Source organism: Equus caballus, chromosome 18 (genome assembly GCF_041296265.1).
Source record: "Equus caballus isolate H_3958 breed thoroughbred chromosome 18, TB-T2T, whole genome shotgun sequence".
Lineage (NCBI taxonomy): Eukaryota > Metazoa > Chordata > Mammalia > Perissodactyla > Equidae > Equus > Equus caballus.
The window spans coordinates 46,848,397-46,871,333 of record NC_091701.1 but is presented as its reverse complement, the minus strand read 5'-3'; the positions used below and the strand labels follow the sequence as shown (position 1 = coordinate 46,871,333).

At 36.6% G+C, this 22,937-nt stretch overlaps 1 protein-coding gene across 8 annotated transcripts in view; it reads left to right on the top strand.

Moving 5' to 3' along the window:
- The window catches only part of SCN1A (sodium voltage-gated channel alpha subunit 1), a 147,588-nt gene that overhangs the window by 49,329 nt on the left and 75,322 nt on the right, over positions 1 to 22,937 (top strand). For all 8 annotated transcript variants that reach the window (XM_023623071.2, XM_070241983.1, XM_070241985.1 and 5 more), the window contains exon 2: positions 16,264 to 16,576. In XM_023623071.2, the coding sequence (XP_023478839.1) occupies positions 16,313 to 16,576 (264 nt within the window). In that variant the 5' untranslated portion in view covers positions 16,264 to 16,312. The remainder of the gene's footprint in view (positions 1 to 16,263; positions 16,577 to 22,937) is intronic.

The following is a 22,937-nucleotide window of genomic DNA, read 5'->3' as shown; positions in this document are numbered from 1 at the left end:
CTTAAGTATAATTGTATATAATCTTAAGTATAATGTTATATCATAAATGATAAATAAGATATACAGAAAATTTAACGTAGTGAGTTTTTGAATCAGTAAATTTTCTCTGCCTTTCATCTTTCAAGATCTATTTTCTGTAAATTCCTTCAGCTTGCCCTGCACCGATATGGTTCTTCTTTGAACAAGAGCCCACAGCAATAACTGCAGATAATATTATTACCTTGCTTATAATTGTTCAGTCTTCAGATTTTATACATACAGAATCTTTATCAACTGAATTTCTGCAGCTCTGATACTTCTGGTTTCAGTTACTCATAACTCAGGGAGGTTTTGTTTGTCTTCAGGTCATTCTGAAAAGCTAGTGTGAAACAGCAGACTCTCATCCCTAGGGTGGTGCATTTGCATACAACATTCCCCTCTCCTCTGCCATCTCTTTCTCTCTTTCTTTCCCCTGTAGGTCTATCCTTCATGTACCCAGCTGTCCCTGGGTTCTGTGCTGTATTTCTCCAAATATCAACTATGCCCTGGGCAGTTTTGCTTTGTGATGAGGTGGTGTCATAGGAATTTCTTTGAGCAGGAAGAGTAACTTCAAATCGAGTTTACACTAAAGCGGAACCCCCCTGAGCAGAATTCCACACTGTGGGACGCTGCCTGTCTAACACCGTTTAAACACTCATTTGGCTGCAGCAGCTCAAGGACTTCTCTTGAACTATTTCACCCCTCAGTTGTCCAGGCAACACTCATAAGAGTGGAAGTCACAAAAAAATAAAAATAAAAATAACTATGATTTCTTAAGAACACTAATGCCTAGACGTTCAGTCAAGATCGTACCAAAGAGATGTACTATATTTCTCTCAGGAACAGCGTCTAACCATGCATGCCACGAGTTCTGAAAGGGTTACGTAACGATTGGAAATATTGCTTTATTTCACTGAAATAGTTATCAAGGTAGACGTTTGCAAAGAGGAACCGTAACCGTTTTTCTCCCCCAACATCTCGTGTTAAAATGCTGGCGCTCACTTCTTTTTCCTTCAGTGGGAATTGTATCAGCTAAGCCTGATTTTTTTCTCCCATTATTCCCATAGCAATAAAAGGACAAATGCTGACTCTAGCTCTGTTTCTCCTGGCTGCCGCTTAGAGCTACATAACTCCCACCTTCAGCAGCACCGTCGGCACAAATGATTTGCATTGCCTGAGAGAGAGCAGCAAGAAGGATGGCATTCATTCTGTCTGTATCTTTGTGGAGTTTATACGAAATTTCTTTCAGACAGTGATTTTCAAATAAAATTGAACAGACTCCTGACATTTCTACAAACAAGATGGGAGGGTGGGGAGAGTGGAAAAGATGAACAACAGAGGTGATATGGGGGCTGAGGAAAAGGAACAAAGTGGAGACTCTAGGAGAGTTGGGAGAGAAAAGGTGAGCATCAAGAAAGACAGCGGGGAGCAGATGAACGAGACTGCCCACCGCGCTTTCTGCTCTCCAAGTAACTCACTTTGTTCAAAACCCGCCAAATGTAACCTGGGTTTAGGCCGTGCCTCCCTCATTCCCAGCTAAATAGGCATGGGAGGCCCGCATTAGGCTTTTAGTGCCTTTCACCTCACGCTCATTGTCTGAGAATCTGTGACCACAGATACAACCGTGAGCATTTAGACTTCCCCTCTCTGTATCTTCCCAAATCTCTGTGAGTGGACCACTCACCCACTAAAACAAGACTATTTGTTTTCTAACAAGAGAGAGTTCTTTACTGAAGAATTTAATTTAAATAACTTGTTTATAATTAAGGCTATTACTATATTCTCGACACAAACTAATCACAATTGCTCAAGAGAATTCTCTTAAGTTATTCTCAGTATGATTATCAAGAAGACATGCTGAATTTCACAAGGTTTATTATGTAAGTTACTCCACCATCCTACCATTTATGACTGTCTTCTTAGAAAGGAAAAAAAAACCATCCTAATGATACTTGTGTTCTTCGTGACAGAACTAGAGGCAGTGACTAATAAACTATAGCAGGAATGAATCTCAGTCAAAAATCATGTTTAAGGGATGTTTTCTTATTATTTGTTTAACCAGTTTAGCAATCTGGTCATTGACTAGTGGCTTTTGCTGATGGATTAGTCAGCTTTGCTGTGTTAACCCTGAAGTCTCAGTGATTTGCAAACTTGTTAGTGGCTACAGGTTGCCTTTGGTGACTGTTCCGTGGGTCTTCCTGTCCCAGGACCTAGACTGAGGGAACTGCCCCTGTTTGAGACATACCATTGTCAGGACAGAAGGAAAAGAACAAGAAGCTGGATGGAACCACAACATTGCCCTGAAAGTTTCTGTTTGACTGAAGACCGTGTTTCTTGTCTCACATTCAATTGGCCAAAGTAAGTCACATGGTCAAACAGACAATGAGGCAAGGAAGTAGATTTCAGGACCCCAACCTACCAGGAGGGCCTGCGAGTCACATGGCAGTTGGTGGAGATGTAGAATCTCGTACAGGTCATGTAGACCACAACTGAATGCCCCCGAGGTACCCATTTCACCCCATCAAGTTCATAAGATCTGTTGCTCTCTGCCATGCTTAGTGTACAGGAGTCTTTGGAAAGACTAAGATCCCCCGTCAAGAATCTAGCCTCCCAAATGTCCTCTCTGAGATTTTGTCACCGGCCTAAGGCACTGCCATCCTCTTCCCCATCTAGAGACTCTCACTACTCACCCATGCAACTCTCTCTCCTGTCTCCTTTGCTTTGGGAGTTCCAACAACATATTTGCAATGCATTTAAGATTTTACTAAGAGAGAGAAGAAAGCATGGACTTCAAGCAACTTCTGTTTACCACTCTCTTAAAATTCCTGCGGTAATAAAGATTTCACAATTCAATTTGCTTGAAACGATAGAGAAAGGAAAAAATAAAAGCCATAAAAGCAAAGCACACACAAATTTATATTTCAATAAACTATGCCACCACAGAATGAGTTTTCTAATGGCAAAGGCTCTCAGTCCAAGTCGAGGACACATACATTTCAGCACTTCAAAATGTCAAAGCATCTCTTTACTCCAAGATACATTAATTTCAAGATATGTCTTGTACTGGGTGGTGGTTTCTGGAGTTTAGGAAACAAACTGATGGTATAGTTAAAGGCGTGGTCTAGAAATAGCAATTGCCCATAAGATGGGGCCCAGTGAATTATTTTGCCAAATAAAATTTACCAGAGGGCAAAGATAAATAAGCTTAAAGACAGGATAATATCTATTAGAACTAAATTTGAGTAGGACTGTTCTCTGTGGGGCAAGAGTACAAGCCTGTGGGCTGCAAGAGTATAGGTATGGTCAAGCACGTTATGGGAACTGCTTTGAATGAGTCTGTGTCCTTTTTGTATTCATTGACTGCTGCCTCAAACATACTGCCAAGCTGGGATTATAGTCAAAGTTAACTCCAACTGTGGAGATTGAAATATTAGTCTTACTTTGTTTTTCTAAACATTTCATTCAATAATTATACAGTGAGGCAAACAATGTCCAATAATAGCACAATTTTATTAATAAAGTGATGTATTATATATTTCTTGATTCCAAACATGCCTAGAATGCAGTGCTTTATTTTAGTTCAACATGTAGTGCTTCTTGTCAAACACTTTGTGTTAACTTTGCATTGGCATCAGAAGTAAATATAGACCATCTATTCGACAGAGGAATAAATGATGCCGTCAATTTGAGCAAGAGTGTTTATTGATATTAGAGTGACAAAGTCACTAGCAGATTGAGTGAATTCTGCAGTTTGTAGTTTATCATTAGGATGTCCTGAAAAACACTCTTGAAATGCACTAATGTAGATGTGGACATATGTTAGATATGTGACCTTATTTTAAATGTACTCTGCATGTGGCATGAAAATTTCGGGGCAGATAATAAAATTTTTAAAGAATAGAAATGTTTTAAACATGCAGATGAAAGGTTTTGTTAGGTTAATCCCAATTATAATACTAAAAATAGGTATTATTAAAAACCAAATGAAATAAAGACTTTTATTGTGAACATACCAAACCAATTTATTTCTAGAAAAGAAATTTATAAAATAGTATTTTCTAGGCTTGTGAAATTTTATGTAAAGAGTCATTTCTTTCTTGGGTGTTAAAAAATAGCTATGTGAGATCACAACTGTAAGAATAACATTTTACCTAGTTATTTTTGTTATTATTGGCAGTAACATTCTTTTGTAAAGTGGGTGGCAGAAAAACCACGAAGTCAACTGAAACATTTCTTCACGATTTGCTATGCCCACATGGTTTATGTCCCCAGAATGGTAATGGGACTCTACAAGGTACTGGCAGTCATTTTGGCAGGGTTTTTTTGATGTTTGATTTCTCCTCAGCAAGAAAATCAAACCACTTTAAAGACAGAATTGCAGATATATGAATGTTCCCCATCTCAAATTATATGGAATAAGGTGGTCAAAATACGTAATGAGGGGCTGGCCCGGTGGTGCAGCGGTTAAGTGCACACGTTCTGCTTCGGTGGCCCAGGGTTCTTGGGTTCGGATCCCGGGTGCGGACATGGCACTGCTTGGCACACCATGCTGTGGCAGGTGTCCCACATATAAAGTAGAGGAAGATGGGCATGGATGTTAGCTCAGGGCCAGTCTTCCTCAGCAAAAAGAGGAGGATTGGTAGCAGTTAGCTCAGGGCTAATCTTCCTCAAAAAAAAAAAATACATAAATGTGTATAAGTATATTATAACTTTGGTGTTGGGAAACCTTTGGAGAGATTGAATGGGGCACGTGAATTATATAGAGTGATCTGCTTAGTTGATAACTAGAAATAGCCAGGTTTAGCAAAAGGTAAAAAAGTTATAGAAGTAAAATATAAACTGACTATGGAAATATAGTTTATTAGGTTTCAAACTTGCATAGTATAACTTCTAAATTTAAATATTATGATCATCTATTTTTTTTTTTTGGTGCCTCCTGTTTCTTAGATTTTTGAAGATAGTCTCCATTTGGGCCATAATACTTCATTTACTAGATTTGTTTTGAGTTTCTCCAAGGAATATAATTCATTGAGTGAATACTAGTTTGACATGGCTACTTGTGTTATATTTGCATACATTTTGTTTAAGTTTAAAATCATATAAGTACTTGAAAATCATTTCATAACTGTTAGAAACTGGAAGGCATCAGTTTGGGAGTCAGGAAATAAAAGTTCTGATTCCAGTTCTACCGTTAATAAGCTGTGTAACCTTGAACAAATCACATATTTATTTTGAAAGTAGGAAGCACACAAATTCTAAACAAAGAAATGTCAGTTTTGCTTTGATTCAGTTTGTTTTCTGTTAAATGAGGGGGATGGAGGAGATGAATAACTTTTCTTTCAACGTTTGCTATTTCTTGATTTTATGATTTACTTATCTTTGTCTGATTCTCTTAAAATAACTCATTTAACCTTTCAGAAGTTCAGAGGTTGAGGCAAACTAAGTCTTCTCTGCCTGAAAGCCTGTCTTGTAAACTTTAATGACCTTTTCCATGTCAACATCAGAATACTGTTACATATATACTCTTGTCTGTAAGGAAAAACTTAGAAGTTACAACCTGAGAAAACCTAAGATCGTATGTTTGGTTCACTCATCAATTGGTCAGTTGGTTTTTTCCCTGTAAATCTCTTCCAGGGTCAGATAAGGCATAAAATAATGATAATTCTTCTAATAGATCATAATGGCAACCGTAGAAGCTTGGAGGAAAAGATGGGAGGACTGTCTCACCATGTTGCGGGGAGGAGGCGTGGGGAATGGAGAGGGGGGATTACTTTTAGACTTTGAAAGCAATTTGGAATTCAAGCACATTGTTGAATCAAAAAGATCCCATGAGAAGTTACCACCTTTATGTTATTCCTCTCCAAAATCCACAAGGGCGTCAGAATGAAGAGTTGGGAGTCTTGTACGGGGAGCATTAAGTAGCATCCCTCTTTCTCACCCAAGGTTCTGAGCAAAGAGAAAAATTAAACGGGGCACTAAGACACACAAGCAACAAAATCTCACCTTATAACCTCATAGAAGTTTAGCTTTGTGTGAAAACCCAAAGTGCCTACTAACCAAACTCCAGAGTTAAGCAGACCTACCCACCCAGGTCCAAGTAGTCATGGAGAGAGGTGCTCTCCAAAAGAAGTTGTGTAATAATTAACTTACAAAAGGCCAAATTTCTTCCAGTACAAAACATTTATAAGATTGCCTTCATATTTAAGACTTGTGTGTAAAATGCCACAGTGAAAATGAATGCTTAATTCTGAGCTATTGTAGATATTTCTATTTGGGTGGAAATTTTCAGATGCCCAAAGAAGTATGAACTATGAGACCTCATGAATTAAGGTTACTTTAAATGAGGCTCCTCCCTCTGTGCTACGAAGGCAACCAAAACCATATTGTTCGCCAGTCCAAACCGCCTCAGTCCAAAAGTCTTTTGGCTGTGATAAATGCTTACTCAAGTCCAATAGGTAATACGTGTGCAATCTTCTGTGAAAAAGAGAGATATAAAGTGGCCAGAAGCAAAAACCTCATCCAGTACTAGAACATTTATTCTAATAATATATGTAATGAATTAGGGAAGTCTTAGAAGTGATAACAGAATATTATCATTATTAACTTTCCCCTCTTACAAAGTTCCCCAAGAATGTAATTCTAAGGCTACTGACTTAGCTCCCTCTTTTAAATATCAGTTTGATATCATCAGAATGTATCACTTCTTTCATTTGTTATTTGTACATTCTAACAAATTTCACCCTCTTATTCTTCTTTTGCCCAGATTAATTAACATTGGTCATACGATTGCTATTACTTTACTATTTCTTTCCACTCACAAATTCTACTTTGCTTTTTTACATCCTTTTTTTCCACAGCCTCTGGCTTCAGTTATTTTCTTTTGCATGATTTTTTTTTCTTATCATCTTTAGAATTTCCTATCTAATTGGCTTTTACTTTTGTTTCACTTGTCTTCCTAAAGAATCATTCTTCTTCCATTTTTCTATTGCCCACTACACTGCTTATTCCCAACATTTCTTTTTATTTTTTATTTTTATTTTTAAAGTTTGGTACCTGAGCTAACAACTGTTGCCAATCTTTTTTTTCCCCCCCTGCTTTTTCTCCCCCAATTCCCCCAGTACGTAGTTGTATATTTTTAGTTGTGAGTCCTCCTAGTCGTGGCATGTGGGATGCTGCCTCAATGTGGCCTGGTGAACAGTGCCATGTCTGCGCCCAGGATCTGAACCCGTGAAACCCAGGGCTGCGAAGGCAGAATGTGCGAACTTAACCACTTGGCAATGGGGTCGGCCTCCAACCAACATTTCTTTTTATTCTTCCTGATTTGCTGTCTGTTAACATACACTTCTTTTACTTTTTGTTCCTAGCTGTGATTACTTGATTTTCTTTTTTATTTTGTTTAAATGCATATCAATACGTTACCAAAAGTTTGGTCTCTGATCCCGATGCCAATCCAAATAAGCAGAACAGAGTCTTGGGAGGAAAAGGAAAGGTTTTACTTTGCCAGGCAGAGGGAGCAAAGCAAAGGGCCAGTGCCCCAAAAGTTGCTTGCTCCCTCGTTAAGAAACGGGTAGGGGTTTTTATTTGGGGTTTTAGGTAGAGGAGGGGGGCCATGGACTTCTTGGTCAGCATTTTCCCATCGGCCTGTGTCTGGGGCTGCTTCAAGCAGAGGAGACAAAGGATTTCTCAGATGAGTGTCCTTGGCTGTTTTTCTCCATGGTGGAAGGTAGACTCTGATGTCAGGAAGCCAGGGAGTTGGGCCTGGGAAGCTTCAGTTTCTTGATATTCTCTAGACATTAGTTTCCCTGTAAAAGAACTTCCAAGTTCCCAGGATTAGCCACAACTTTAGTGGGAACCCAGCATGAGGCCATCTGGACTTAAACAATTTGTAACTTCTATTTGGCTCTATAGCTCAGGGAGTCAAAGGTTAAAGAAACAAATATTTACATATGAGTGTAACTAAAGAACCACAGAACTGGAAATGTGTGCTTTTAGTTTTAACCCATATATGCTGGGTTCACTGTAGGGGAACCAATGTCAGGGCTGATATTAACTAAGAGCCAGTAACATATATTCGTCTTGAAAATACATTGGTCTCTTTGAAGTCTTTTCTGGCCAAGAAAGTTACGTTGTCTTATCTCTTTTGAAAGGAGTGACGGCCCCTCTGTCAATCCAAAGACATATTTAAATGTGGGTTCTCATGTAAAGAGAAAGGTGTAAGCCCAAACCACAGTTTCTGTGAGGTTTCCTCCTCCCTCATCTTATGAAGTATAGTTTCATATATTAGGACCATTTAAGGTATTCAGTTATGAATTTTTACGCTAAAGAGTGAAGTTCAAGTGTAAATGGAAAACTCATGATTTATTTCTATATTTTTTAGCATAGTATGTATAGATTCCCAATATAATTTAGAACTTTTTTCCATAATGTTACTGACAAAATATTAATGTGTAATTGTATTTAACAGTTTTTAGATATTCTATAAGTAAACCTATGGGATGTTATAATTTAAAATTTTTTTTATTCTTATAATTGATGTAATAAAAGATAGTATTTGAATTATAAGGTCTGCTTAGAATTGAAGAAACACTTTCATTAACCTCAGTTTGATGCCATTATAATATGAGTTAAATTACCCACATATAAATGTAATTCCAGTGTCTGAACTAATTTATAATTACAAAGCATACATTTGAAGCGATCTGTTTGTCAGTGTAAAATGCTTGTCTTCTATCTTCCTGGTTGTTTGCTTCTCCAGTTGGCACTGACAGCAAATGATCAGGAAAGTTGCCTGGAGGCCTGTTCTCAAATGGACTATTTCTGAAGAATAGAGAGGCTTTTAGTAACTCTTTCTGTTCTATCCACACAACTTTAGAGACAATGACGTCCAATGGGGCGCTCCCTTTGAAAGGCAATGACTGACCACAATGGTCATATATATTTAAAATATACCCATATACGAAATCTTAACATCTACAGATTAAGAAAAGTGTTAAAACAGTGAAATGGAAAGGATGAAACCAAATGGATTGGCAGACATACCAGATAAATGCAAATGAGAAAAAAGTAGGAGTCATATGAAATCAGACGAAATTGTCTTCAGAGGGAAAGAAATTAAAGTGAGACAAGGACTATTTAAGGTAATAAAAGGTTCAAGCCCCTCCAAAGATCTGATCATAAGCAATGTCCACACATCAAATAATGCAGCCTTAAAATTCATAGAGCAAAAATTACAAGAACCACAAGAATAAATGAAGATACATTAAAAGTAAACTTTAATTCACCTCTCTCAACTCATATAGGTCAATTAGAACAAAAATATGTACAGTTATAGAAAGTCTAAATACCATAAGAAAAAAGAAATTTAATAGAGATATGCTGAACTCTATAGCTTTAAAACAAGTGTGTGTTCTTGGGAAAGTCATTTAAAAAACAATCTCTAATAAGAGAAAAAAGGAAATCTAAACAAATTCCAAGAAACAGAAATGGTACAAGCTACAGTATTGGATTATAACACAATACAACAGTATAAATAAACAAATTACTGGAAAAAAAGTCTATCATTTGGAAATGTTAAACACTTTGTCTTACATAGCTCTTTTCTTTTTTAAAGATTTTATTTTTCCTTTTTATCCCAAAGCCCCTGGTACTTAGTTGTGTATTTTTAGTTGTGGGTCCTTCTAGTTGTGGCATGTGGGATGCTGCCTCAGCATGGCCTGATGAGCGGTGCCATGTCCGCGCCCAGGATTCGAACTGGCATAACCCTGGGCTGCTGAAGCAGAGGGCGAGAGCTTAACTACTAGGCCAGGGGGCCAGCCCCTTACATAGCTCTTATAATGAGGAAGAATTTGAAAACAAAGTTCATTTTAAGAATTTTCTGGTTATTTTTGTTTGTTTATTTTTCCATATGAAGTTTCAAATAGCTTTGTGTAGTTCTAATTTTTTTCTGTTGTTTTTGTGTTGGCTGCATTTAAGTTATTAATTAATTTAGGAAGATTTTGCCTATTTTATCATTTTCTTATCTGAGAATAAGATATGCCTTTCCATCCATTTATATTTCTTTATAGGTTTATTCAAAGCTTTTAAAAAAATTCTTACATCGTATTTACAAAATTTTCATCAATTCTATTTTTCTCTTTTAAATGTACTATTTTTTAGGTTCACAGCAAAACTGAGCAGAAGTACACAGTTCTCATATATGTCCAACCCCTACACAAGCACAGTCCACTATCAACACTGCACACCAGAGTGGTACACTTGTTACAACTGATGAGCCTACATTGACACATCATTCTCACCCAAAGTCCATAGTTTACATAGAGTTCTCTCACAGTGTTGAAGGTTATACGAGTTTGAGCAAATGTGTAATGACATGTATCCACCATTGTAGTATTATACAGAAAGCTTTCACTGCCCTAAAAATCTTCCGTGCTCTGCCTATCCATCCTTCCCTGCTCTAACCTCTGGCAACCACTGATTTTTTTACTGTCTCATAGTTTTGCCTTTTCCAGAATGTCATCTAGCTGGAATCATACAGTATGTGGCCTTTTAAGATTGGCTTCTTCCACTTAGTAATATGCATTTACGTTTCCTCCATATTGTTTCATGGCTTGACAGCTCATTTTGTTTAGTGCTAAATAATATTCCTTTGTCTGGATGTACCACCGTTTATTTATCCATTCACCCAGTGAAGTACATCTTGGTTGCTTCCAAATTTTGGAAATTATGACTAAAACTGCTGTAAACATGTGCAGGTTTTTATGTAGACATAGATTTCAGTTCATTTGGGTAAATACCAAGGAGAGCACTTGCTGGATCATATACTAAGAATAAGTTTTGTTTTGTAAGAAATTGTCAAACTATCTTGCAAAGTGGCTGTACTATTTGCCATTCCAAATAGCGAAGAATGAGCGTTCTTCTTGCTCCACATCCTTACTAGCATCTTTTGTTGTCAATGTTCTGGATTTTGGCCATTCTAATAGGTGTGTAGTGGTATCATTATTGTTTTAATTTGCATATCCCTGATGACATATTATGTGGAGTTTTTATATGCTTATTTGCCACCTGTATATCTTCTTGTGTGAGATGTCTGTTAAAGTCTTTGGCCCATTTTTTAATCAAGTTGTTTGTTTTCTTATTGTTGAGTTTTAAGAGTTCTTTGTCTATTTTGAGTAACAGTCTTTTAACTTGCTTTGCAAATATTTTCTCCTCGTCTGAGCCTTGTCTTTTCATTCTCTTGATGCTGTATTTCATAGGGAAAAAGGTTTTAATTTTAATTTAGTCCAGCTTATCGATTATTTCTTTCATGAATTATGCTTTTTTGTGTTTATCTAAAATGTCTTTGCCAAACCAAAGGTCATCTCAATTTTCTCCTAGGTTATCTTCTAGGAGTTTTATAGTTTTGCATTTTACATTTAGGTTTGCGATTCATTTTGAGTTAATTTTTGTGAAAAGTGCAAGGTCTGTGTCTAGATTCAGTTTTTTGCGTATTGATGTCCAGTTGTTCTAGCATCATTTGTTGGAAATAACTATCTGCTCCATTGCATTGCCTTTGCTCAGATATCAAAGATCAGTTGACTGTGTTTGTGTGGGTCTATTTCTGGGCTCTCTGTTCTGTTCTGTTGATCTGTTTCTCTATTCGTTTGCCAATATCACACTGTCTTGATTACTGTAGGTTTATAGGAAGTCTGGAAGTCAGGTAGTGTCAGTCATCCTTATTTTCTTTTCCTTCAACATTTTGTTGGCTCTTCTGGGTCTTTTGCCTCTTTAGGCAAACTTTAGAATCAGTTTGTTGATATCCATAAAATAATTTGTTTGGATTTTGATTGAGATTGCATTGATCAATAGATCAATAGACCAACAGAGATCAAGATGGGAAAAACTGACATCTTGATAATATTGAGTCTTCCTATCCAAGAGCAGGGAACATCTTCATTTATTTAGTTATTCTTTGATTTCTTTGATCAGTTTTGTAGTTTTCCTCATATAGACCTTATGCGTAATTTGTTGGATTTATACTTAAATATTTCAGTTTTGGGGGTGCTTATGAAAATGATTTTGCATTTTTAATTTCAAATTCCACTTGTTCATTGCAGGTATATAGGAGAGTGATGGACTTTTGCATATTAATTTTGTATCCTGTAACTTTGCTGTAATTGCTTATTAGTTCCAGGAGTATTTTTGTTAATTCTTTTGGATTTTCTACACAGACAGTTATGTCATCGCGAACAAAAACAATTTTATTTCTTCTTTCTCAATTTGTATACCGTTTATTTCCTTTTCTTGTCTTATTGCATTAGCTAGGACTTCAGTACAATGTTGGAAGGGAATGGTGAGAGGTAAAATCCTTACCTTGTTTCTAATCTTAATGGAAAAGCTTCTAGTTTATTCCACTCTTTTAAAAAATGCATGCTGTTCTTCTAAAGGAAATCTATTGAGTTTTTTATGTTACTTTTGAACCCAGACCCCCTAATTCCCCTTCCACTTGTAGGAATTTTTCAGATGTTTCTATTGAGCTTTCTAGGCATATAATCATATAATATGCAAATAACTGTAATTTTACTTCCTTCATTCTTCTTATTAAATAATGTAATTATTTGTCACATTTAATTGGATTGGTTTGTACCTCCAGAAAATTGTTAAATAATAGTGTTTATTTTTTCTTGTCTTTAATGAAAATATATATACGATTACTTTGTAAAGTTTGTTGCTGACTTTACGGTTCATATAAATAAATGTGTATATTTATATTTTTAACATACTATAAAGGTAGCATTGTGTGTCAGTGGAGAAAAGTTAGCTCAATCAATAATTAATTTTGGAACAACTGGGAAAAAATGGATCTCTAACTCACTCCATGTAGAAAAAATATTCCAAATAGATCAAAGATTTAAATTTATAAAATTAAACCATAAAAATGCAAGAAGAAAATGTACTAAATGATATCCAGGGACCTGGATGCTTTCCTAAGCCTGACATAATATCTAGAAGCCAAAGAAGAGTTAGAGTTAGATCATCATATTAGTATTTTAAAATTTTTAGTTAAAAAATTTTTAACCTGTATCGCAAAAACACCTTAATGTTAAAAAAAATTACTTTTTTTAAAAGACCCCACATCCAAAATTAAATGGTTCGTGTAGTAAAAAGGTACTATAGGAGGCAAGCCCCATGGCTGAATGGTCAAGTTTGCATGCTCCTCTTCAACGGCCTAGAGCTTCACCAGTTTGGATCCTGGCCGCGGACATGGCACCACTCATCAAGCCATGCTGAGGCGGCATCCCACATGCACAACCAGAAGGACCTACAACTAGAATATACAACTATGTACTGGGGGGCTTTGGGGAGAAAAAGGAAAAATAAAATCTTTTAAAAAATAAATAAATAAATAATTAAAAGGTACTATAAATTAAAAAGGAAAAGAAATGAAAACATGAACTGTTATTTAAATAGGCAGTTACAGAAAAGAAAATAAAAGATAGCTCTTAAACGTGAAAAAAGTTCAGCTCTCTCATAGAAAGAGAAATGCAAATTCAAACTGTAATATGACCCCATTTTTACCCCAATCAGATTCGAAATATTGAAAATATGAGAACACATTATGTGTTGAGGATGTAGATGAACAGGCACGGTGTTACGTTGCTGTCAGCAGGATCACTTGGTGCACGTTTCACAGAGAGGAATTTTGCAATAATATCACGATTAAAGATTCACTTTTTGTCCAGCCGAGTCTACCCTTAGAAACTGATGCCATAAATATATCCACATATATGTGAAAGTATGTGTATAAAATATTTTAGTTGCACCTTTATTTATAGTAGCAAAAGATTGGAAACAACTTGAACAACTATCACTGGGAAATTGATTCAATGAATTATAGCAGGTAAAACAATGGAAAACCATGTAGCCAATAAAAAGAAAGAGTTGAATCTATAAAAACTGATAAGGAATTAACTCTAATATATGTTTTATGTGAAAAATGCAGGATGCAGAACAGTTTGTTTAGTAATATACTGTGTGTATGTGTTTTTAAATTGAAAATGTGTGAGTATACATACACTCATGTGATTGGCATGTACCTATTACATACCTGGAAAAATATATGGAGTCAGATAACAGTGGCTACCTTTGGGAATGGGAATTAAGTGCTGGAGAAGAGGGTGAAAGGGAGAATTTACACTGTATTTTCTTTTAAAGATTTTATTTTTTTTCCTTTTTCTCCCCAAAGCCCCCCAGTACATAGTTGTATATTCTTCATTGTGGGTCCCTCTCGTTGTGGCATGTGGGATGCCGCCTCAGCGTGGTTTGATGAGCAGTGCCATGTCCACGCATAGGATCCGAACCAACGAAACACTGGGCCGCCTGCAGCGGAGCGCGTGAACTTAACCACTCGGCCACGGGGCCAGCCCCTATATTTTCTTTTAAATGTTTTGCATTTATATCATTTATACATATTTTCTATAAAAAACACTAATTAGTTAAAAAGCCATACGTAATCTATGTCATAATACTTCCCTTATGAGAAAATGCACCATATTTATTATCCCTAAACTTCTATTTCCGAATAAATAAATGCCAATATTTTCCTGATGCCTTATGGAAGAAATAGAGTTTTAAGGCAAAACATTCCTTTTCCATTGATTTAGATTTATTGATTTAACTTTCCTGTTCTTCCAGGCCCTAAACTGATTGCAGGTAGATTGTAAGAACTTCTGAAAGTTTCGTTAGTTCACTTAACAGATAGAGGGTACACATTTAGTCTTGAATCCACTCTTGTTTCTGATTACCCACTGAAAAATATGGTCATAAACCTCACCGCCATGGGAACCTCCTTCAGTGAAATTTGAGGTCCCTATAGGACTCCTCACAAAATAGTTATGGCTGCAATCTTATTATTGCAGTTCGTATACACCAAAGCTGCAATTAACTGTATCATTGCTTGCTGATCTTAATGAGTTAATGCAATGTCCAAATGAAACTTGTGGCCAAGCAGTAGTTTAGGCTCTGGGAAGTTTTGGCTCAGTAATATCTGTGAAATTTGAGCTTTTATTAAATACGCTTTAGAACAGTACATTTGGGATTTGGCCTCTGGCATCAGATCAGGTCTGACTCTGATATAGGGAGCTGAGAGTTTGCCTCAGGTCCTCATAATATGTTTAGCACTATAGGACTATAGAATCAGCAAGAATGTCATTCTTGCTTTAGCGAAGAAAAACACTTCAGTTCCTATTGAGCTTATGGCACCCCGTCTTCTTTCTGATCATTTTTTCCCGAAATAGGGAAATCCAGTTGTCTCCTGCACCTACAGCTATCTTTTCCCACCTGTGCCCCAGTCTAGTAATCTCTTTCCAGCTGAGTCTTTCTCTCATTCTTAGCCATATAAATGGCATTTGTCAAACCTTGGACCATCTCATTCTGTATGTGCTCAAGATAGCCAACCTTAGCGTGGCTGATGACGTGAGCAGGTCACAGTTGCAGTTGTCTCAATCTCAGAATAGATGAAGACTCCATCAGGACAGCAGGGACTATTTGATTGGGCATCAAGGCTGGCTGCAGCAAACTGTTCTCACCAGCTTGGTCAGGAGCCACCTGTCAGGACTAAAGGGTTGGATTTTATATCCTCTCAGAGACAACTCCCTTTCCACTTCATCCTGTTGATGAACTAACCATTGCCTCTACGGGGCTAAATCCTTATCTTCTGGGTGGCTCACAGGGTGAACAGCCCATTAGGGACATGGTGGTATTTAGTCTAATGTACTCTAATTAAGGCTATACTTGAACTACTTTCTTAAGTTATGGCACAGTTCCTGTACTGGCAAAGCACAGGAATTACTAAACATGGGACACTTAACAAAACCAGAGATAGAAAATACGTCTGTTAAGCCAAACTTATAGAAGCAGAAAGCAGAATGATGGTTGCCAGGGGCCGAGGGAGGGGGAAATGGGGAGTCAGTATTCAATGGTATGAAGTTTCAGTTATGCAAGATGAACAAGTTCCGAGATCTGCTGTACAACTTCGTACTTATAATACTGTCTTGCACATTTAAACATTTATTAAAATGGCAGGTCTCATGTTAAATGTTCTTACCTCAAAAAAATTTATATCTAGTAATTACATTTCAGTTTAATTAGAAACAAAATTTCAATCCTTTAGTTCATATTTCATGACAAGAGTTTATAGATATTAAGATCTTCCCTTAATCTCCTTAAAATACCAGCATTCTTTTATTCTTTTTTTTTTTTTTTTTTTAGGACTTTCATATGCAGAGTAAATGGTAATTAAAATGTGCAGGATGACAAGATGGAGCAAACAGTGCTTGTACCACCAGGACCTGACAGCTTCAACTTCTTCACCAGAGAATCTCTTGCGGCTATTGAAAGACGCATTGCAGAAGAAAAGGCTAAGAATCCCAAACCAGACAAGAAAGATGATGATGAAAATGGCCCAAAGCCAAATAGTGACTTGGAAGCTGGAAAGAACCTTCCGTTTATTTATGGAGACATCCCTCCAGAGATGGTGTCAGAGCCGCTGGAGGACCTGGACCCGTACTATATCAATAAAAAAGTGAGTGTTTTTTATCAGGCTTATTTTACTGCTAATTGCCTACTGCATACCTTGGACTCTTATAGCACCAACATATGCTGAATTAGCACAAAAGTCTTGAGTATCCTTCCGTTCAAGAAGTAAAACACATTTGCTTATGTTTTATGCATATATAAGAAACGCTAATTGATTATATCGTAACAGATGGTGCTGTCCTACATGTGCCAAGACAGATAAGTTGTAGGCAGCTAATTTATCAAATTTAAAAAATCAGAGATTTTATTTACCATACGGTTTTATGTGTTTTCTGCACTTGAAAATCCTGAAATTATCACAAGTTATAAAGACTTCAAAAATATTACTGTTCCTTTCTCATGGAACAAAATTTGACGCCACAGGGTTTTCAATTTCTATGCCATGTTATATATAATAAATCAGTTAATTTCCTGAAGAAACTTTTTTCCACTTGGAAAAGAACATTCTTGTATAAACTACAATTTTAAAAATTATTCAATCTTTTGATGAAAATATATTAACATTGCCAAGAATTAACAAAAATGTAGTATTCTGAAGAACCCATAAATGATATCTGAATGACTGCATTTTCTATGTCCATACTTGAAATGAATACCTTGTATGAAGCAGCCAACTTTTCATTATGACCATAATTTCATCAAACCAAGAAGAAAAACAAAGAAAAAGATAAAATCAAAAAGATTATTGTATTTATTTTAGATTAAATTTATGACTAGTTAATTTGCAATATTTTATCATCTTTTCACCTGACACAATACATTTGTGAACTCTTGGTGGAAGGGTAAGGCACAAAGATTGTAATTAAGCAAATGAAATTTTTTAGCTGGACATGGACCTTAAAATACGCCCCCCCCCCCCCCCCCGATTTTGAGAGTTGCTGGCACAGTTCTGTATCAAATTAGTCCTCTTTAAATGTATAAGTTTGGCAATTGTAATATGTAGATTTTATAAATCGCTTCTCAGTGACTACTACAGTTTCAGAGGTAAAACCTCACTATATTCAGGTTTTTTTAACTTTTCAGGATATAGACAGTTTAAGTGTAACACACTTTCCCTTTTTAAAAACTGATTTGCCTATTTTACAGTAAGGGAAGAGATAAAGAATCATTTTCCATAGATTTCATTATCTTTTATTAACTTTGCTTTTTAACATAATATTGTTAAATCTTAATAGGTAAGAGATTATCCATTTCATAACTGCCACTTAAATTATGAGAAAAGTTACACTTTAGCATTAAATCAGTCCTTTAGAAATTAATTTAATATGATATCTGAAGAGCTAAAGCCTAAATTAAGTAAACAATGAAGGGTTTCTTTGTATAAGGAAAGTAAAAATGCAGGTAATCCAATTATTCAAGCGTTTTAACTTATTTAAAATTACTTCATTTTTGAAGTAATGACTCTGATGTGTTCGAGACAGAAATTCATTCACATCATAGAATTTGCTACTTTATTCATAGCCATTGGGCATATTCAGTCTGTTCAGAGCTGCTCTTATCAGGGGTTAGTGGGCTCCATCCTCAGCAGGTCTTTTCTTACCCCCCAGACATCCAACCTCCAGTTTTCCAATAGTAAACACCATCTAAAAATTATTATAGTCACCCAGAGTCTACCCCTTCATCAAACAGGGCCGAAGTTTAGCATGTCAGCTCATATGCTGTGTCCTTATTAGTAGAACGATAAATGAATACTTTGAGAAAGACCAAACTAATGCATGTTGACAAGGGCAGCAATTCTTCTTGTGGAAACCAGATTATCCAATCAATCTTTTCCTTTAAATTGAAGAGTTTCAGACTGATAAAGCTTGTTATCTTGAGGGGATGTCCCCAAACAAAATGGTCCATGATTGATTTATAATGAATCATCTATAACAAAGGATATAAAGACAGATGGAAATCAAAATTATGCAAACTCTCTCAAATAGTTAAGAGAAAGCTCTTAGAAACTGAAGGTGAAAGACCAACTCTGAAGGAATGACTAGTCAGCCAGATTCTTGGGCTGAAGTAACCCTTATAAACTTTGTTAAGTTCACATTCAAACTTGCCGTTAGCATCTTCCATCCTTATCTTCAAATGCACATTGTGCGAGGAGGGAAAACATTTTGCCATTCTGGAACAAATCATAGTGTGCAAGTAGAACAACTTGCTAAGAGAAATATCGTTATCAGGAAGGAGTTTTCCCCAAGGTCAGGCACATCCATTGCTTTCACACTGAGCTGACATCAAGTAAGTCTTCAAATGTAAGCCATTCAACAGCAAAACAAATGAAACTTTTTGCAGGACTGCAATGCTTAAAAACTAACATGGCAAGCTTAGGATGCATAATTGAGCTAGATATTTGAAATTTCCCTCTTTTACATTTTCACGTTTTAAAATTTTCTACAGTTGCCTCTACACTGTTTTCTAGTCTCAAATTTTCTTTCATAATTGGATTATTTCAATATTGAGGAATAGTCTTAAATTCTGAATTAGTTTGCTCTGATTAAAGTTAGAATGTGGGCTGGCCCGGTGGCATAGTGGTTAAGTTCACGTGCACTGCTTCGGCAGCCTGGGGTTCACAGGTTCGGATCCCAGGCACGGACTTACACACCACAGCTCATCAAACCATGCTGTGGTGACATCTGACACACAAAACAGAGGAAGATTGCCACAGACGTTAGCTCAGGGCAAATCTTCCCCACCAAAACAAACAAACAAACAAGAAATAAAGTTGGAATGCTTAGAAAAATAATAGCCTTTTAAAACTAATGAATATTTCTTTTGATATTTGATGACCAATTTTATTTTAGTGACTTGCATATCTGAGATTGGCAGGGTGATCTTCATTAAAACAATGCAGTACGCACACAGTGGTCCTGCCGTAGATAAAGGGTCTAATGGTGGAAGTGTCACTGAGGAAAATAACTTCTTAGGATACGATTTCTCACCATTATTGGTAGTGGGGATGTGGATTTTATTGCCTGGATGAATTGGAATATGCAAACATCAGTCAGGTCAGTGGTTTCTCTAAGGTTTAACTCAAGTACAATAATTAATATGTCATTTGTATCTATATAGAAGATCTCTGATTTCTTTTTTTAATAATATATAGAATAAACAAAACAAGCCTACGATAAAAATGGTTGAAAAATCTATTTTTATGCTATATTTTAGATTAAAGTACAGTGGTATACATAAAAGGAATTCATGTGTAAGGAATAGAAGTGACATGAACCACACCGAAGTTCTCTGGGATCTCCTACAAAGACAATGTCAGTGAGTTTAAGGAAATGTCACTGCTGAGAGTTTATTTTCAGATGGCGTATGCCCACATAGTTTGTTCTTCTTTGCCCCAGTTTAAAATTTACAAATTATGTAATGTTCAAAAATTCTCCTAAAATTGTTAAAGTAGTTTAATCCATGGTCAGTGATATTGTAGTAGTAACTGAAGAAATAGTCGCAACCATCTCATGAACATTCCTGGTGCACGGAAACATTTTCAGACTCTCAGATATTTTAAGCCTTCAGAAGTCCAAGGTAAAAACTAAGGAATGAAATAACAGTGCTTTCAGAATAGAGTCACAGAATTTTCTCTACCATGTTAGCCCTGGTCTTGTGGTCTTCAGAACATGATTCCAGGTTAGGTTCCTTTTGTTTGTTTATTTACTTTAGCTGTGTGCCAAGGCACATTTTATCCTGTGAACACACCTTTTTTTCCTTATGAGATTTTTTTTTCACAGTTTCCTTTCATAGCTTGGGTTGATTTTGCACCATTTGGCTGTACGTTCAAATTCTTCACCCACTCTTTAGTACAGAAAACTTCTCCCTTCTCATGTTCTTCTTAAAATTACAGATGACTCATTCGTACCATGAAAGGAAATATCTTTTTTGACAGTGTAACAGTGTACTGGAAATAGAATGAGGTATTTTGGATCTATAGTGAAAATGGATGTTTGTTAATTATGGAATGTAGAAATGTATCCATTTAAAAATGTTCTTTCTTTGATTGCCCCGTGGACCATTTAAAAACAACTTGTTCTCCCTTTTTGTCAGCTTTTCTAAAAACGATGCATAATCCCTCTTTATGAGGGCTGCGTGAAGGGTCATACATGAACTTGGGATTTCAAGTCCGTGCCTGGTCTGTCATTGCTGCCGAAGTTTGTAGTTGTTATATTGGGTAACGAGAGTTATTTGTTTTGTTTTTAATTGGGCTTAGGAAGTTTTCTTGCAAAAGTAATTTAATAGAAAATCAAAAAAGTAGATGATAAATGAAAGTTTGTGATTCCATGAATTGTTATATGAATACTCCCCAATTTACAATTTTTCTTTGCATATTATTAGCTCCTCTAGAATTACCAGTCACCCAGGATCTCCCTTACATCCAAGGCGTTATAGTTGACTTCCAAATCTTTCTCCTCCCCACCTCTTATTTCTTCCTTATGCACCTTTCTTTTTTATCACCTTCCCATCTCTGTCTCAGAAACAATCCCAAGATGATGATGGTAGTAAAATAATGGTTGGCATTTATTAAGGACCTGCTGTATTAGTAAGAGACCCTTTGACTGAAAGTGACCAAAACCCAACAGAAACTAGCTTTTGAAAATAAACAAACTAATTAATTAATTACTTAATGTATCTGCGAGGTGAAAATATGTTTTCTGCACATGAAGTCTTAGAGGAATGATATCAAACAGGAAAATTCCAATGTGAAAGTTGGCCCTTCTTTCAAATGTACAAGTGTTCATATGTGCATATATTTGAGAACCAGACAGACACACATTTTTAATATTTTAATTCTTATATTTCTGTGGCACTTTGGAATTCATCAAGGGCATTCACGTCTTTTATTTCACTTCACCCTCAAAACAACCCTGAGGTTAGTATTGTCATAATCTCCATTCAGATACAGAAATCGACATGGAGTAATTAGCTCCAAGTTCTCACACAGCAAGTCTGCATTAAAGCTGGGCCTCAAATTAGTCCTTTCCAGTCAATGAAAAAGCAACTGAGCATATAATAGTGTACCACACCCATGGTGTGGGAAAACAGAGAGGACTGAGAAATATTCGACCCCAGCTTTTATCATTTCACCTGTGGTTATAGTTTCTCCTCTCTGTCTGAGACAGAGGCAGAGGCATCCACAAGCCTGGCTCGTAAGAGCCCAGCTAAGCACCTCCTATGGGGTCATCTTCTGCGCTGGCCCCACTCCTACTGTCCCACCCAGCTAAAGCCTGGGGACAAGCAATGTTAGACTCTTCTCTAAAGACAAATTCTTCTTTGCATGAGCTTAAAGAAGAGATAAAAAGAAAAAGAACCTGATTGTAAAGCATCAAGCCCATGGACATATTTTGTTTGACTCATGAAATATTGTTTAAAATTTTGAGTTAGTTTCTGAGACTTATAAATCAGGAGATTATACACACACACATGCATCACCATGCATATTTAGGATTTCTCTTACAGTATCAAATTTGGCATCACTGATTCGCATACCAAAAATTGTTAGGTGCCTTGCACCTAGCTCTGCGGGCATTTTGGTTTATGATCTCCGGCTTAAAGACCACATGTGGAATTAGGTGAAGGCTGTGTATTAGAGTTTGGTGGGTCACAGGCAGGCAAGTGCCACAAGTTCTTGTTTAGGCTGATTATCCCCAGAGTAAAGGGAAGATAGAATGAGACTGGTAGAGAGAACCGTTTTTAAATACTGCATTGCTCACTTCAGAGTCAGGTAGAGAACTTGTGGAGAAAACCTTCCATCCCCCAGTAAGCCAGAAAAGGGAGGAAATCTTGGCCTGAATCCACAGGTTATAATAGATAGGCAGGGAAGTAGGTGTGACCAGTTAGAGAGCCCAAAGAAAAAAAATAGAATTAGTGGCCATGGAATTGGCCCGGAATGAGAAAAGTCCCCAGAGATATGTACTAAAAGGAATCTCTTGACTTTCTATGCAGTTCTTCATACCCAAGCCTCTGAAATACCTCTCCTCCTACCACACAGCTTCCACTCTGCCTCTTCCTGCTGGAACCTCCTCTCAAGGAGGCAGCTGAGAGCTGGAAGAAGGTGATCCCACTTGGGGCAGAAGATAGAGCCAGGGAATTTCCCTAGTTCAAATGCCACGGCAACATCCAGGGGAGAGAAATGTACCTTGCAGCCCACCTTAGAACTCTATTACCATTTTCAGAGTCACATTTCACAGTGATAAAGTTCCACAGTACCATTAATACGGAATTTTATTTCATTAGGAGTTACATAGGCTTTGGGGTCTATGTGTAAAAAAGATATATGCATCTATACATATTTATGTGTTATATATACAAAAGAATGTATATGTCTATTTCTGCAGGAAAAGATGTTCAAAGTTCCAAAAATT